We start from the raw sequence: 17,018 nt of genomic DNA on the forward strand, positions 1-17,018 counted from the left end.
CATTTGGATCCCACTCATATGCTTCTTCCTCCACTTCTATACAGGAAGGCTTTTCCTAACAATCAGGTTCACTCCAGCTTCAGTGAAGTCTGAAATACCTTCACAAAGGATTAAAAGCTAGAAACATCTGAATTCCTCTGTCATCCATCCAAAAACCATTTTCATATTTTCATATTTTTTATTTTAGAGGTCGTATGGCACGGACTACACTTTTAAGACAGGAGATCATGTGCACGTTTTACCACAGAGCTAATATTCAAGATAACAATTCAAAAATTATCACTACTTTCATTATATTACATGATGTTCCTCCCAAGATGGTCATTGATGACTGAAGTCAGATCTCAGATTCAAGAGAGCAAAAGGTAAAAACCAAGCTGATTGCAAGGAAGTGTTTGGCACCACCTCTGCTTTGGCCAGAGATGACTGAACGCAAATTTTCAGGACTCAAAAGTCAGGGGCTCTCTGGACAGTACTGTGAAACAAGATGTAAAGAAAAAGGTTCCCTGGACAGTGGAGACATCTGCCGCTGACTTACTCAGCTAGGCTCCCTTTATGGTCAAAGGACATGATCCATGTCATCCTAAAGCACGTTTCAACTGCCAGATGAATCACACTCTAAAATTACTTACCTCATTAAGCATCATCTTGGATTCTGCGCTATAAACATCCAAAGTTAGATTACATTAATCCTATCCACAATATCTGTGAGAAACATTCATCTTTCTGCAATTTGCCAGAAGACTTTTATCTGCCTGACTTCACCATGGTATCTCCTTTCAACGGCAAATCACTGTGATTCATTTAGAATTAAAACACACCGATTAGAAAACAAATGCAAAAAACAACTGGTGCAGAAAGTATCAGCAAATCTCAGTAATGACTTGTCTTCTGCATGGACTTTAGAAATCATGTCATGTTTTCAGGTTTTATTTTCTAAGCCCTAAGCTGCTTCTGGCGATGATCCCACAAGCCCAGATCATCCTCCAGCATCAAGACTGCCTTATTTCCCAGGAACAGTAATACACCTTAGCACATGGAAAGCCTCTCCTTGTGCAGACGACGAGGCTTTCTAGGAGGACAGTCTCCGACTTTCTCTTGAAAACCCCTATCATCATCACAAACCTTATTCCAGCAGGTGCACAGCGCACTACTGCAACAAGCTGTGCACAGCCAGGTTGGGAAAAAATACATAATATCACATCAAACATGTACCTTATTCAAAATCCTCAGACTCCCCCAGATGCAACTCCCCCTCCCATGAAGCACGCAAACTGGAGAAAGCAAAGTTATTTCTTCTTATGTGCTTACATATACGCACACACATGTATGCAGTATACAAATACAGTATACATACACATATGCAGCTTATTTCTATATAAATCAGCAATTTAACAGTTAAAGAATATTACAGTATTACATCCTTTTGTCACGCTGACTCCAATAAAACACTTGACTTCCCTATCCACTCACATACATTTTCAACAAGTAGCTGAGATTGGGAAGATAGCTAACATTTGGAATTCCAGAGGCTAAAGATTTTAAGGAACTATTCTCCAAATTTTAGTTCTTCATCTTCCTCTCTAGGCAGCACTGCAGTCCTGGTTTGCCTATCAGGGAAGTGGTAGGCACTGTATGCACACATGTGTACGTTGTCAAAAACACAGCCTTCCGCAGAAAGCATTACAGGCTCCACCTGTCTGAAAATCCAGTATCTCACAATCCTTTCCTGTACCTGAGCATTTATCCTGCTGAAGCATTCACGCAGCCTTTTTAAGTTGAAAATTGAATAAATAAAACAAGTAATTGCACTCTATGTTTCTAACAACACATTGCTTGGTCTGCCAATTACAGGACTTTTAGCAAATTACTGCTTTAATTATGCAAAGATCAGTTTGGGTTATTTTCTTTCAAGTATCTCAGAATTGTTGGGGCCTTGATATGGCAAGCAATACTAATTCATTTCAACACGTTTGCTGTTAAAATAGTCTCAGAAGACATGCAGCTTACTTTCACTCCAGACTGAGGAAACGGCATATCACACACAGTAAGTTAATAACCTATCATGTTGACAACTTAGACAAATATCCCAGCGGGACAAGCATTCTACAAAAGGAAACTCCTTGGGCTGCTGTGAAGGAAACCAGTCACTCAGCCTCATGCATTTTCTCCCAGCTAGGGCTGGGCAGAGCACAGGTAATGTGTCTCAAGAAATGGGCTCCACAAGCAGACCTCTTTCAGCTGTGGAAAGGCAGCAATGGCACCCAGGTTCAATCACCTTGGCAAGGCTTGGACACTGGAGTCGACTCCCTATAGCCTCCTGAGTCACCTGCTCATGCTCTGTAGCATCCCACTGAGTACACAATCCTTTGGGTCCACAAATTCATCTCTTAAAAGCTAGAGCTCCAACCTACAAAATCTGAACACAGTCACTCTCTATTTGAAATTAAAAGGCAACTGCAAATGACAGAGAAAACAGAAAGCATCCTGAAGACATCCTCCATCTCACTCTGCCTTTGGGAACTGTGGTTGTCCATCCTGGGTCCTGGAGATGGCAGGTCAGGACACTGTCCTTTCCATTTTGACATAGCTCCCCAGCTTGAGCAGGTGAATGCAGTCCACAAAACAGGGCCTCTCCTTTCTTGATACAGCTATCCAGGTATTTTCCTGGGCAGCTTTCCTATCAGCCCTAGGAGCTGGTCCCTCCCAATTGATCTTTTCCCTGCTAAAGCAGTTCTCCTACCTAAATATCTTGTTTAAGGAAATCCCATTTCAATAGGCCATTTGTCGCTTCTCTTCATTAGCCTTGAACCACCGTTCCTTAGAAATGCAGGTCAACCAGGGTGTAAATAAGCGACAGAGGACTCTGAAGGACACAGCAATGTGGAAACTCAGTGCTGCAGATCAAACACTGAGCTCCTCTCACTCTGTATCTATAGCCAGGAATACATTTCCAAATAAATATCTACATGGCATTGCTTTAATGCATTTTAATAAAGAAAACATAAGAAGTCAGATTTGCTTTTTACTCACTCTTAAGGATCTATTGTTCATTTTTTTCTGATGAACATTTCACAGCTGTGTCTTGCAGGGCAGCCTCTGGCCAGGGACAACAGGGATGCCAGCTCCAGTCTTTTCCCGTGCTGACGGCAACAGTGAGTCTCTGTACCACGGTATGGGACACTGCTCCTGCATGAGAAGAAACACATTACAAATGGAGCATCAAAGCAGACCATGGAGTACAGAAATTTAACATTGGTGCTTTCTGCAGCAGTCGGCTGTCTGAATACACCTAAGCAAACCCAGCCATTTCCTCCTGAGGTTTTCACAGCCGCTTCCCAAAATAAACAAATGAAGTTCAAACCCTGGCTCTCCAGTTTGGTTCCCACTAACTGATGTCTGAAAAGACAAAGCAGTGAGAGCTGCACAATTATATAAACAAAGAAAATGAGACAGAGACCTTTGTACTTCCCAGGAATCACTCAACAAATCAATAAAATCAGGAAAAGAACTTGTTCTGCTTCTTTCACTAGTACCTTCCTCATCACACCTCGCTCTGTATCTTGCTTCAGCCCTGGCACTTAGGTGAATACAAACAAATATTTTTCTGTAGCTATGGGAACTTACTAGGCATATTTGCTACAGTTTCCGTTCTCAGCCTGTGTTGCCTCTCTTGTTCTCTACACAAATATTCCTACTAGCTCCCCTTTTCTGCTACTTTTCCAAGCTTATTTGCTGCCATAACTGTTGTTACATCCTTTCCAAAGCCATTACACCCCCTATAAACTCCAAGCAGACTGCCATGCTAGCAGTATTCTTGAGTAGATGAGAAGATTTACAGGCCTGCACTGTCAGAACAAGCAGGTCTCTACTATTCCTGGGTCATAAATTCAACCCTTGAGGCATACAGGGGTGAAGGGTCAAGGGCTCAGGGTGGTTTCCCTTCCAAAGGTAAAAGGATGCTCTGTACATCTGAAGAGAAGCAAGTTGCAGAATCTTCGCCAGGGCACAGAGGCAGAGTGTGCTGCTGCTGTTTTAACAATGATGAAATGGCCCTTTATTCTCCACCAAAAACCCCTACAGTAGAGGCAGAGGATCTGCCAGAAACTGGGCTGCTAGTAAAAACAGAGCAAGCCACAAAAGTAAAAGATGTACTCAATTACCACCTCTAAACAACAATGACTACATGAGGGAGTTGGTGATTGTCTTCTCTTTCTGAAGACCACGGACATACTACAGAAACATAATTTGACAATTACAAGCTTTCCTGCCCAGCCTCTGACAGCCAGCAAAGATAAGATATTTCATATGAAAACTTCTAGCAAATGAGAGAAGTATTCTGACAAAGCATTACCCCGTGCTTGCCTGCTTCTTGCACATGTCCCTATGTACCTTCTTCAGGCCACTGCTGGGAGAAGGACTTCTGGACTAGCCACATTTCACCATTCTCACTTGCAGGTGAAAAAAAAAAGGCACAAAAGAACACACAATCCCCATGCTGACCACGTGCTTCAGTAAACTCACACACATCTCATAAAAAGTTAATACCTGCGTATGTGGTCTTTATTTTTAATTCCTTTTTTCTGGAAAGAAACCTTCTGTCAAACAAAATTGGAACAGTGGTCACCTCCTCAGTAATCTCCTCCCCTTATGGCTAGAGAGGAGACCAACCATTCTGCCTGGGAGTGCCTGGCTCCACAGGCTAGAAACGAATCCTTCGGTCTCAGCGGAATGTTACTGCTTGTTCAATAGTGTTCACAAGTGATGGAAGTCATTTGGCCTGCTTGAACTTTTAAGAACTGCAGACAGAAAACTGCCAAGAATAAATAATCTCTCTTGATCTCTGAAGCAGAAATCATTGCTGAAATGCCAGTTCAGTGACTTCAATTAGAATATGGTGCTGGAAGAGCTTACCATCCCTCTTTCCTTTTAATTAACATCTCTGCATAATTCAGCTGCTTTTCCTACCCTTGTTCCTAATGCATTTAGATCAGAAGATGTGTTTCTGTGCAAAAATAAGCGACAATACAGAAAGGCTTTGGAAAACTAGTCTCCAGTTATATCTTTCCCCTGAGAAAAAATCAGATTCTGCCTCTCTCACACTTAAAAATTTCAATTGTGAGCTCATAAGTTGAATCACATTTTACCTACACTTCATCTGCTACTGTGATAGAGTTCTGGACAATGATGGTAAGACTCATTTTCTTACTGTAAGGTACTTCCTATATATTTGAATTATAGTTTGATCTTTATAATTTTATAAAACTTGGGAAGAAGCACAGAGAGTATAACCTCATTTTCTCTCATATTACAAACTGATGTAAAACAATAAAAACAATTAAAACAAAGATTTAAAAAATTTAAAAAAACTTTAACAGGAGAGGATTTTGCTGATTTTATGTCTCTCTGGGATGTTCTTTCCATCTCTCTGTTCTGTTTCCATCTTTTCATGTCTCCATCTCAAAGCTTGTCTCCTGTCAGTCATCTGCACGGGATCTGCTTGCTAATATGATGCTTTTCCTTCCTTCCATTCTGTCGGAGCCCCTGAGCTTATCACAGTCTCCCCTCCATTGTAGAGATTCAGATCAGCACTCTTTATAGAGCCTCAGTTCAATTCAGGGGACCAAACGAGGCATTTTCCTCTTTTACCACACCATTTACACATTGCAAAACACTTATGAAATGTACAACTAGTTTACAACGCGTCTACAATATCTTTATCCAATGATCTGGACAAGGGGGTTGAGTGCACCCTCAGTAAGTTTGCAGATGACACCAAGCTGCGCAGGAGTGTTGATCTGCTTGAGGGTAGGGAGGCTCTACAGAGGGATCTAAACAGGCAGGATTTCAAGAACAACATCAAGGACTGCAGACAGATCAAAAGAGGCGGGGGAGGCAGTGCACACTGTAAACTGCAACGAGTAAGAGGTCAGTAAAGATGCTGCCCAGAATGAAATTACAAAGATGGACTGGCAAAGGCACGAGTGTGTCAGAGAGAGGCACTACATCGACAACTACCAATAACATGTTGAGCAATGAGAAGGAGAAGAGAGTTGTAGAGGGTACCTAGAGGTGCAAATCTAACTGGAAATGGTCTGGCCTTTTTTTTCAAGATGGAAGAGATTCAAAGATTCAAATAAGCTTATATTGCTACCAAAAACAGAGGAACAAACGAAGATGGTGGATACCAAAAGAAGAGATGAAAAAGAGCACTGCAATTATTGAGATGGCACGTGGTCAGCAGGGTAAATGGAGAGGTTACCAAAAGCGGGTGGGCAAAGAACTTTGGCCTTTGCTGAAGAACAGAAGGCTTCAGGAGGAAAGAGTACAAGCAACAACAAAAAAAAACCCCAACAACTTTTACCAGTGTTCTTTTCAAAGCAATTTCTGAGCTCCTACACAAAGAGGGAACTGGATGGAGAAAAAAAGGAATCCCCCTCAAAGACAAGACCAAGCTGGCAAAAACCTCACTCTGAAGGGATTGCTGTTAAGCTGCAGGGACCGACCACATGGCAGCCACAGGAAACCACCCTGGTACTGAGCTCTGCATCAGCACACAGCTGGCCCAGGAGCACCTCGCCGGGATGTCAGAGCAGATTCTTGGATGATTGCAACAATAAGGTAGAAGACACATCAGAAGAAAACATGTAGCCTTACATATCCTTAAAGGAATGCTAGAATGACACTTTGAATGCAATAAAAAGACAAACATAGCCCCAAAGTGTCAACTGCATAAATCATGTTATTTTGATGTGTGCAGTTGTTTAGAAATTTTAGCTTTTTAATTTCCTGCCCTGTTAAGGCTTTCTGGGAGACTTGAACGTTTCACTTGAGAAATATTTATCCAACATAATGAGAGCTAAAAGGTGCAGGAATCATTTGGTAGACTGCCCTATTAGATGTACAGGTTTCCTATGTTCAGTGCTTTAAAGACTAGAATATCTCTAAGAACTAGTAAGAGATACTGCAGAAAAGTTTTTAAATTAGTGATTACTGAGAAATCTCCAGATAATAAAATGGAATAGAGGAAGTTTAGTCCAGAGAAAAATACCTAGCGAGTCCTTCATGTACTTTCCCCGGAAAGAAAATAAAAATTACTCTTTTACAGAGTGACCAAATTGCTATTCTGCTAATATTTGCATTGCTTTTTCTTTCTTGGAAAGTTAGACAAGTCAGTAGTCAGCCAGACAAGATAAAAGATACCGTGACATGTTTTCTGAAAGCATAGTACAAAATAGTTTCAGTCTCATGATCATTGCAATTACCTCATAAAAATAATCCTGGCCATACTTGAGTAAATATTTATAATAAATTACTACATCATTATAACTGTCAGATGTGCTTAGTGCCCGTGATTTTCCAAAATGCACAACAGTCTATTTAGGAGGCATTTTTTCATTTTCTTTGGGAGGAAAAAGAAGATTTACATCCTTCTGTCTTTTCAATCAGTCATGCAAATCTTCCTTAAAGAAGTCTAATAACACTCCCATTTTTGATGCATGCACTAATCAATTAAAAACCAACACTGTAAGTGTGATATACAAGGGAGCAAATTTTCATTGTTAAAGATAAACAAGAAAATTTTAATTTACTACAGTAAGACAAGAATTTGAATTTAAGAAAGCATGACTCTAAAACACTAATAAAGCTATCCTCATCTCTGAACTGCCGCTATGAGTGTCAACCAATTCACTTAAGATTAAGTATCACATGCACCCAATGTACATTGAGTTCATTAGTACACTGCATGCACCTACAAAACCAACTAAGCTGTACAAATCAGTTTTTAGCAAAAAACATTGTTATGCATCTTAAATATATTTTAGCAGCATAAATATTAGTTATTATATTGTATAGGGGCAGGACTGTTTCTCTATAGAACCACTAATTAAACACTTAAATTCAGTTAATAAAATGCAAAGTATCTATTTCACTGCCTTTGAAACATATATATGTTGAGCTCCACCGCTAACGTGGTGTACCTGGCAAAGTATTGTAAGTGATGCTGGTAAATAGCACAAGTTATAAAGCAAGGACTGATAAGGCTAGACAACACTGACACTGATGCCATAACTTTTATTTAGTTTTTAACCTTCCAAATCCAGGGGACACATATTTGGTACTGAGACTGAATAAGGCAGAGCGTCAACTTTCCACATACAATCATCATTATTGGTAAAGCCCACCTAAACCCCTCTTGAAAAGCACTTAGTTTACTTGCTAATGATCAGAAATTTTTGGTCTGCCTTGCTTTAGAAACAGAAAATAAGCAATGATGTTCCCCAAAAAATGCCGAACAATCTATCCTGGTTTCAGCCAGAGTGGGGTTAATTTTCTTCCAAGTAGCTGATAAAGTACTGTGGTTTGGATTTAGTATGAGAAATCATGTTGTTAACACACGGATGTTTTAGTTGTTGCTAAGCAGCACCTACACTGGCCAAGGACTTTTCAGGTCCTCACACCCTACTAGTGGGAAGCTGGGAGGAATACGGCTAGGACAGCTGACCCAAAGTGGCCAAAGGGACATTCCATACCATAAGAAGTCCTGTTTAGTAGATAAACTGGGGGGAGCTGACCAGGGGGGCACCAGCTGCTTGGTGACAGGCTAAGCATCGATTGGTTCATGGTGAGCAATTGTGCTGTGCATCACTTGTATTGTATATTCTTTTATCATCATCATTATCGTTACCATTATTAATTATCTTCCTTTTCTGTCCTATTAAACTGTCTTTATCACAAGTCTTTTTTTTTTCTGATTCTCTCCCCCATTCCATCGCAGGGTCAGTGAGCAAACGACTGTGTCCTTGTTTTAGCTGCCTGCTGGGTTAAACCACAAACCAATCTTACTGAGAAGTGAGTTGCAATTAAGTCCTTCCACATAGTGGCCGCAAAACCAGACAGAAAATATATATAGCACATGCAGCAGCAATTTTTTTAACTGAACGTTGGATTGATTGTAGGAACCCATCCAGTAGAAGGGAGGCAAAACAGAGCTGGCACTGTATTTTATAATATATTCAAGGAATAGCACTCAGGAAGGGAAGTGTTTAGCCATTCATAGACAGTACCAATACTGTTGACTAAGTCCTCCTAAGCTCTGGGTGAAAGCAAAAACAGATGCTCTGTTGTCTTTGTGATATTTTTTAAGTTTAACCCAATGCACTGGAGACACGTCTGTCTCTGTATGCACACCCTGCAGAGCTGCACTGTTATATCTCACCACGAATTTTGGCCAAGAAAAGATGATTTGCCTGTGCAAATCTGGTTCTGAAAAGTATTCAACAATATGCATTATCAGGGCAAAATATACTGAATTTCTTTCAAGATGACTGGACTTGATTGTGCAAAAAAAAGCTGGACTGGGTGACATTGCAGCAGCCCTCAGTAATGGCATTAAACTGAAAGCACAGGGAAAATCCCCTCTCATTCTGGGGCACAACAGAGAGCCAGAGTCTGCCCAAAGACCCACTGTCATGTCGTGGCTCATACCTGTTTTCATGCAGCAACACCCAGAGGGGGGAGATGGTAATTTGGTCTCTTTGTTCATTCAGTTCTTAATCTCTCTGTGGAGACAATGAGGGAGACCATTAGTGTCAGCTTTGCTGGGACTTTCTGTTATTAAAGCTACTTAAGCTTTTCCAAGTAAATTGCTTATGTCAAACTAACATCACACAGTGATGGGCAAAAAAGCCATTACACAACTGGTCTCCCTTTCTATTGATCCACCTGGGAGCCAGAGGGAAGGGAAAAGACACAATCCAGGAGGCTTCAGCCAATTCTTTGCAGTTCCCTGTTCCTTCCACACATTATATTCTTACATTACACTCTTTATAGGCAAGATGTTAGTTATTCTCTCACGTTCATTCACTTAACTGGAGGTTAAGGACTGGGCATACATGTCCCTCTCAAAGCCTTGCAGCAGTCACTGTGCTGGATACAACTCAGCTAACTTAAACCTTATAAAAGATTTGTGTTAGACAAATTTAATTTCCTTTTCCAGTCAATGGAGAAAGGGAAACAGCTGCAAGGCAGTCACAGGATGAGCGTCCCTGGTTCTTTCTGTCCCCTTCCTCTGACCTCAAAGGGAGCTCACCTCTCGCACCTCTACTTAGTGTGAACCTAATACGTAACAACAAGTTGGTCATCCATTAAAGAAAATACTTTGCTACATTAAGGCTTCCAATTTCTTACAGAAAGAGTTAGAAACTGTTTGTAGACTGTCTTCTGAACTTTAATTATAGCCCTGAGCTCCCATCTGCAGGCCACAGGATTCCCAGCACCTTTTAACCATTTTTATCCATCATTTAGCATCTTTAAACAGCAAAGGCATTCCTTGTGCCACTTTGAGTATATCTAATCTCACACATGCAAAACCTTAGCAGAAAATAAGTATGATTCTTGACCCTATTAAGTCACAAGGAATTTGCTGTTAACTTTGACAGGGTTTGAATTTCACTCCAGCTCTTTATACCCAGAGAGCTGTAGGCTCATTATTGCTTGTATTTGCAAATGGATTTAAGTCTTCAGGATATTTTTTTGTATCCCTGAATACAAGATATTTTTTGGATCTCAGAACACACAATCTGTGGATCTTCTCCATCTATAACACAGCACACTGATGAATTCTTTCTGCTGGGTGTAATATCTGCTGTTTAAAATCCACACATGCTCTTTGAAGCAAACAGCCTGCAATACAACTGCAAGACACACATTTTAGAAAGAACAGTTCTTCTCTAATTCAAATATGCATTCAATTCAATTGGGGAATTTTAGGAGCGCCATAGACAGGAATTAATTCAAACAAAGAAGCAAGCTGTCAAATTTCCCTCCTAAACTATATCCTGCAACTGAAGAATCTTATGTCCACAGTGTCCCACCTCTCTTCCTCACTACCACACTGGAACCCCAACCACCACCATGCAGGACAGACAAGGGAAGCACATCCACAGGTATGATCTTCTTTGTTGGCCGCAGAGCGCATTTATGGAGACAGATGGCAATCCAGACTAGGCTTTAATTTGGAGATTTTAATTTGGAGATTTTAATTTGGAGATTTTAATTTGGAGATTTTAATTTGGAGATTTTAATTTGGAGATTTTAAATGTCCTTCTGGAGGGTATACCTCTCTTTCCATTGGCTGGAAGAGAGTTCAAGGGAGACAGGTCGGTTTAAGAATCAAGTGTCCAAATTAGAATAGCCTGAGGTTTCAGTAACACCCAAAAGACTTCAGAAAATGTCCTATTTATCTTTCTCACATTCATTCAAAATCATCATGTTTAAAATATGTGGACAAATATGGTACCTATTTTTCCTCACCTAATATAAACTAAAATCCATACATTTCATATATGTATGCAAGGGCACTAGATTAGCCCCATTTCTGTTTTGGATACGGAGACCTAAACATGGGATTTAGCCTCGATGGTGGTTCCCACTGTAATGCCACTACTGACCCATTTCCAGTCTTCCTCTAAGAGATCCAGCTCAGACAAGTCACAGATGCATCTGGACAAGCAGGCAGGTCTGTCTGAAAGCACATTTGCTGCGTATTGAGTGCATACTTGCTCAGTGCACTGCCTGCTTCCCATCTGTGGCAGGAATAAAAAGGGAAAAAGGTTCAAAATCAGGTAACACGACCTGGTAGCTACCATTGGGATAGTTGCAGAACAAACCCCAAAATGTCCCAAAGATTTTCTTCTTTATTTGTTCTCTTGAGAGTAACCAAAAAGCACACTGTTTTCAGGTTAGCCCATCAGATCTTGCTGAAAAGAATGCATATGATGGTGAAAACAGTGAATAAAAAGGTTTCCTTTCTAAAATAATGCTGTTATTGGCTCAAATAAAAACACTGGAAGAAGGAAAGACAGAAAAAAAGAAGAGCCAGGAGTTGAAAACACAACATGTTTTTAGATACATACAAAACAGAGCACAGAAAAAAAACCCCAAACATTGAAATAAGAAACCAGGTACTGAGAAGTACTCCAATTCTCTCCCATCTACTCAGGTTCCTAGGTTTTCTGATTGCTGCATGGACATGTACTAGTTAATGAAGAAATTTGATTATTTATTCAGCTGTAAAAGAAAACAATGCATAAGATACCAAATAATAACTAAAAGTTCCTTGACAAAAAAACAACTGTAGGGAATTTGCATAAGTGACTCCATTAAACAAAACTAGTGATTTAATAATAGTCAAAAAAGGGCACTAAGTGAATTTAAATGTCTGCACGTTTTTCACAAATTAAGGCAAAACCCACTTGATTGGTCATACTGCTTGTACTAAAACCAAGAAGGAGAATATTGGCTTGAAGTACTACACAAGATTATCCTATCTTTACCTTACCAGCTCAACAAGAGGGAAGAGGTGCAGCACTCAGCAGGCCCTTGAGCACCCAGACTGTCTGCCCATTCTGGTTTGAGCTAAAGCAGAACCAATTTTCTAAGCTAAGCCTCTTCGAAGTAACTTTTTTTCCTGAAAGTTAAGAATGTGTTTCAGAGAGTGTGTGTCTCTAGGAGTGTTAATGGTTAATATTCATAGTTATCACCAAAGTAACAGGGCACTGGTATGCAGAAAGGCTGTTGTTTACATTGATCCCTATGGAGACAAAGGTCATAGTCAAGTTGGTGGAATGCTGCAAGTCAAAGGGGAAAAAAGGGGCACATCTGCAAGGCAAAACGGACAGGACAAGGGACCCCAAACTGACCAATGAAATATTGCATGCCATATATGTCATACTCCATATAAAAGTGAGGGACCACAAGGGTCAAGTCTCTTCTTCTATGGCCAATATCTAGTGAGGGCCTCATCCGTCCTTCTGTCCCCTGATACGTGTGTTCCTGAATCCAGCTGCCGTCTGCCACTGGGTCCAGCCCAGTACCTTTGCTCTTGCCTGCCCTGCAGCATCGGTGGCGATGTACAGTCATTGGGGGGGTTGATGACCCCTGCGGGGTCCTGAGAGGCGTTGCTCCTGTCCCTGCAAGGTCCCATCTTAACGTTTGGGATGTTTCATGTCTTGCTATCTTCCACTTGGTTTCCAAACAGGCCCACAATGCATAATTCCCCACCCTGCAACCCATAAGAGAGTAGGGGGAGAAGGAACCCCCTCTGCAGGACTGCAGAAGATTGTGTTTAGCCCAATGTGATCCCACTCTCAGTAATCTGGGCAACAAAGAGCTCCAGATCTGCTGGGGGTGGGGAAGGGCACATCTCCCAGTGTCTCCCAGTGCCATAAATAAGCCAACTAATCCCCTTCTGAACTACTTGAGTCCTGCAAGACAATTATTTAGAAGATGGGCAAAGACATTAGTCAGTCTCTATCAACCATATCCAGACATATCCATAAGGCTCTTTGATAAACTCTCAGATATTTCTTTCATGCCCTCGCTGATAAGCACCTAGAGTGACCTCTCTGGGTTTGTGGGGTTGCGTGCAGGTTTGGACACTCTCAGCAGCACAAGGCAACAGTTCCTGACTGCGCCAAGCAGTTGGTACGTGGAGCTAGGACTCAGCACAAACAGCAACAAAGGGAAGGAGAATTATAAGGAAACATCACAAAAATAAGGAGCATTAAATATTCCTGATAAACCTATAGTACCTTAAGAGCTGCAGAGGCAAGAGAAGTACACTGCCCTGCTTGTCAAAACCTTCAGCAGGGCCAGGCTTTTAAGAAGGTAGACAAGAAACCAGGTTATAGCTGCTACTCACTGAGCCCCGGCATCACCAACACAAAGTGAGGGAGGGCAATAACAAAGTTTAGACCCCAACTTAAATTCTGTTCTTGAACTTCAGTCTTTTCAAGTAACAAAATCATAAGAAAAGGGAGCAAACAACTCAGCTGCCAAACGCCCACCTAATTAGCGGGAATTCATTTGCTTCACATTTCTTGAATTCCTTTCTCTTTGCAAGACAATTGACTAAGAAATACTCGTTTCCTCAAAAAGCACGCAAGCAGAATAAATAGAACAACTAATATAAAGTGGCAGCTGTAAATTAATCTATATAGTAGGCAGTCCAGAAGGCTTTGTTCATCCCGACGGCTTTGTTCATCCCGACGGCTTTGTTGGCTACAAACCAGAGGAAACAAAAACAATCCCACATATTCATTCACATCCGCAAACTGTTCATTAAACAGCAGCGCTAATACTTAATCTCGCCAGATGCTGGGTTGAAAGAAGCATTACAGTCTCAGCGCACTGGAGTGTTGTTGTGCCAAATAAGAACTGTTATCGCACTGGCACAATTGTCTGAAAAACAAGCAGAGATGCATGCATGTGAGCAGAAGCCAGCAAGTCAACAAGTCAAGCTTTTCAATTGCTGCTTAAATTCCTTCCAAGGCATTCATACTTTTTAAACTGCTATCATTTAAGCTTGTCACACACAGATTACAGACTAAATTAAAGCTCTGTTTCTCCAAACGGACCTCTGCATCCCCCATTCACACTCAGGCACCCTTAATGCAGAACTTTGAGTGATTATACCCATTTTTGTTACATTCATTTTCATGGTCTTGTAAATTGAAATTAAGCTGAATGTAAGAAAAAAGACTGAGTTTGCACAGTAAAAGACACTAATTTGTAACCTCTTTGATAATGGGAAAAAAAATACAGCTGTCCTGTAATAGCTAGTATAGCACTATAATTATAAGTGCTTCTTTCAAAGTCTGTCTCAAACAAGTCATTACATCTTAATCACTATGGCAGATATAGAAAAATGTTTACCAAAACACCTGATGAATAGTTTTGTAACTACTTCTTTAATACTGAGCTACAAATAAGAGCAAAACCAAAGAAGGCTGATTCTCAATGTTCATTATATTCAGATGATTATACTTGCCTCATAGACACATTACACAAAATAAAAATATACCGTTATATTCCACACAAATAGAACAAGTATATTAATTTGAAGCATTCAGAGCTAGACTCCTCCTGGGTTCTCCAAAGGAAAAGGCAATGTCACTACAAGCCACTTATTCTTTTTAACCTCTCTCTTGATTTCTGGCATCATATGGAATAAAAAAAAATATCATTATGTATAGCTGTTTATAATACTTACTACAGTATGCAAATATCATAGAGAAAAACAAACTAAGTAAATCACAGCCTTCTCCTCCACTGCCATTTAAAAGTATTTCTTCCGGGGAAGTATCTCTAGCTGATTACTTGCAGCAGCAGCATCAGTAAGGGTGTGTCAGAGCTTATTTGCCACAGCTGCAAGAATGAAGCTCACCTTGTGCTGGAGGCAGACCTCCACAAACAAAATGCTTGTGGAAATACCTTCCTTATGAGGTCTGACTTTTGGTTTCTTGATTTGTAGCACTACAGCCAAACAAAGCTGCCAGTTTCAGGTACACAGGGAACTTAACGCATTCAGAAAAAAAAAATATTTACATTGAGTTATTAGCTCAAACCACAACTCTAGGTCAGTTCACACATAAAGGAAATGCAGAAGAGCAGTGAGCAAAGTGCTTAGCTTGCACTCTGAATGGACATTAAACAGTAGCAGTCTCCCAGCCACAGGACTCTCAGTGGTTAAATCCGTGACATCTATACAGATGCATGAAGTATATTTAAGTCTAAAGTATTTCTATATGTTTCCTAAGCATACTTTGGTTTACATTTCCCAGGAACAGACTCAAAGAAGAAAAGCTTGTGTATTTTCTCAGGGCAGCTACACAGTCACAAGGTCACTTGATGTGATCACTCAGCACTACGTAAAGCCAGGGTTTATTTTCTCCATAAAACATCCTAAAACCATCAAGTCAGGTTCCTCCAACTGGCACAAGATTACTAAGACCCAAGCTCGAGCTACTTTCTCCCAAATATGTTAAAGTACTAAGCCCCACATGCATCTCCCAACTAGTTTTCTTTTCTGATTCACAGACTCTTAAGTTTATTTAGAACTTGCAGAAGGAAAACTCTATCCCTTTCCTGCCAGCCTTATTGCTGCTTTGCTGACAGCTCCCTCCTTGCTGCTGCCTCCTGTGCTGCCTAGAACGAGGAAGTTTTCCTTCATTCACTGCCACCTCAGTGTAACATTCAAAGCTTTCTTAAAGTTGAATTTACTCAGAAAGGAGCATCTATATATTTTTACATATGTGGTTTTTAATTCACATTCTTTTTCACACTCTACGTTAATCTAAGGTGAGCTTTCCCATCTTCTGTTCTGTAACACCACCTACCACGCTGGACCTGCTAACCCTGCTCCCAGCACCTTTGGCCATATACCCCTGCAGCCACGTTCTAGCCAGCTCCAACCCCTGCATCCCAATGCTCCAGTAGCTCTGCCCACTCTGCCCTGGGGTAAGGCAAGCCCTGCCCATACTGCTCTCTCCACCAACACACCATATAACCATCTCACCATCACAGAATCATAGAATCACCAGGTTGGAAAAGACCCACCGGATCATCGAGTCCAACCATTCCTATCAATCACTAAATCATGGCCCTCAGCACCCTCCCGTCCCTTAGCACCTCCACCCGTCCCTTAAACACCTCCAGGGAAGGTGACTCAACCCCCTCCCTGGGCAGCCTCTGCCAGTGCTCAGTGACCCTTTCCGTGAAAAATTTTTTCCTAATGTCCAGCCTGAACCTCTGCTGGCAGAGCTTGAGGCCATTGCCTCTTGTCCTGTCCCTTGTCACTTGGGAGAAGGGGCCAGCTCCCTCCTCTCCACAACCCCCTTCAGGTAGAAGAAAGCTTTCACTCCCTCTGCAGTAACAGCCAGGCCGGACGTGTCTCACCTTCCACCTCTCTTAGTTCATCCACACTGCCCCTCCACAGGATCAGCATGTGTCCAAGAGAGCTTGTTGGCTTGGACTTTGCATCACACTTCACAGAATCACAGAATCACAGAATAACCAGGTTGGAAGAGACCCACCGGATCACCGAGTCCAACCGTTCCTACCAAACACTAAACCATATCCCTCAGCACCTCGTCCACCCGTGCCTTAAACACCTCCAGGGAAGGTGACTCAACCACCTCCCTGGGCAGCCTGTTCCAGTGCCCAATGACCCTTTC

At 41.3% G+C, this 17,018-nt stretch overlaps 1 protein-coding gene across 5 annotated transcripts in view; it reads right to left on the reverse strand.

The window, feature by feature from the left end:
- ANKRD6 (ankyrin repeat domain 6) overlaps positions 1–17,018 on the reverse strand; it is a 102,041-nt gene that overhangs the window by 49,966 nt on the left and 35,057 nt on the right. For 2 of the 5 annotated variants that reach the window (XM_069851247.1, XM_069851254.1), the window contains one exon: positions 3,034–3,189. Coding sequence is in view for 1 of the 5 variants with exons in the window: in XM_069851254.1 (XP_069707355.1) it covers positions 3,034–3,054 (21 nt within the window). In the remaining 4 variants the exon portion in view is untranslated. Of the gene's footprint in view, positions 1–3,033; positions 3,190–9,489; positions 9,520–13,705; positions 13,814–16,740; positions 16,807–17,018 lie in introns of those variants that run through there. The other 3 variants (XM_069851250.1, XM_069851251.1, XM_069851248.1) reach the window with 3 other exon arrangements.

This window comes from Phaenicophaeus curvirostris, chromosome 2, assembly GCF_032191515.1.
Source record: "Phaenicophaeus curvirostris isolate KB17595 chromosome 2, BPBGC_Pcur_1.0, whole genome shotgun sequence".
Classification (NCBI taxonomy): Eukaryota; Metazoa; Chordata; class Aves; order Cuculiformes; family Cuculidae; genus Phaenicophaeus; species Phaenicophaeus curvirostris.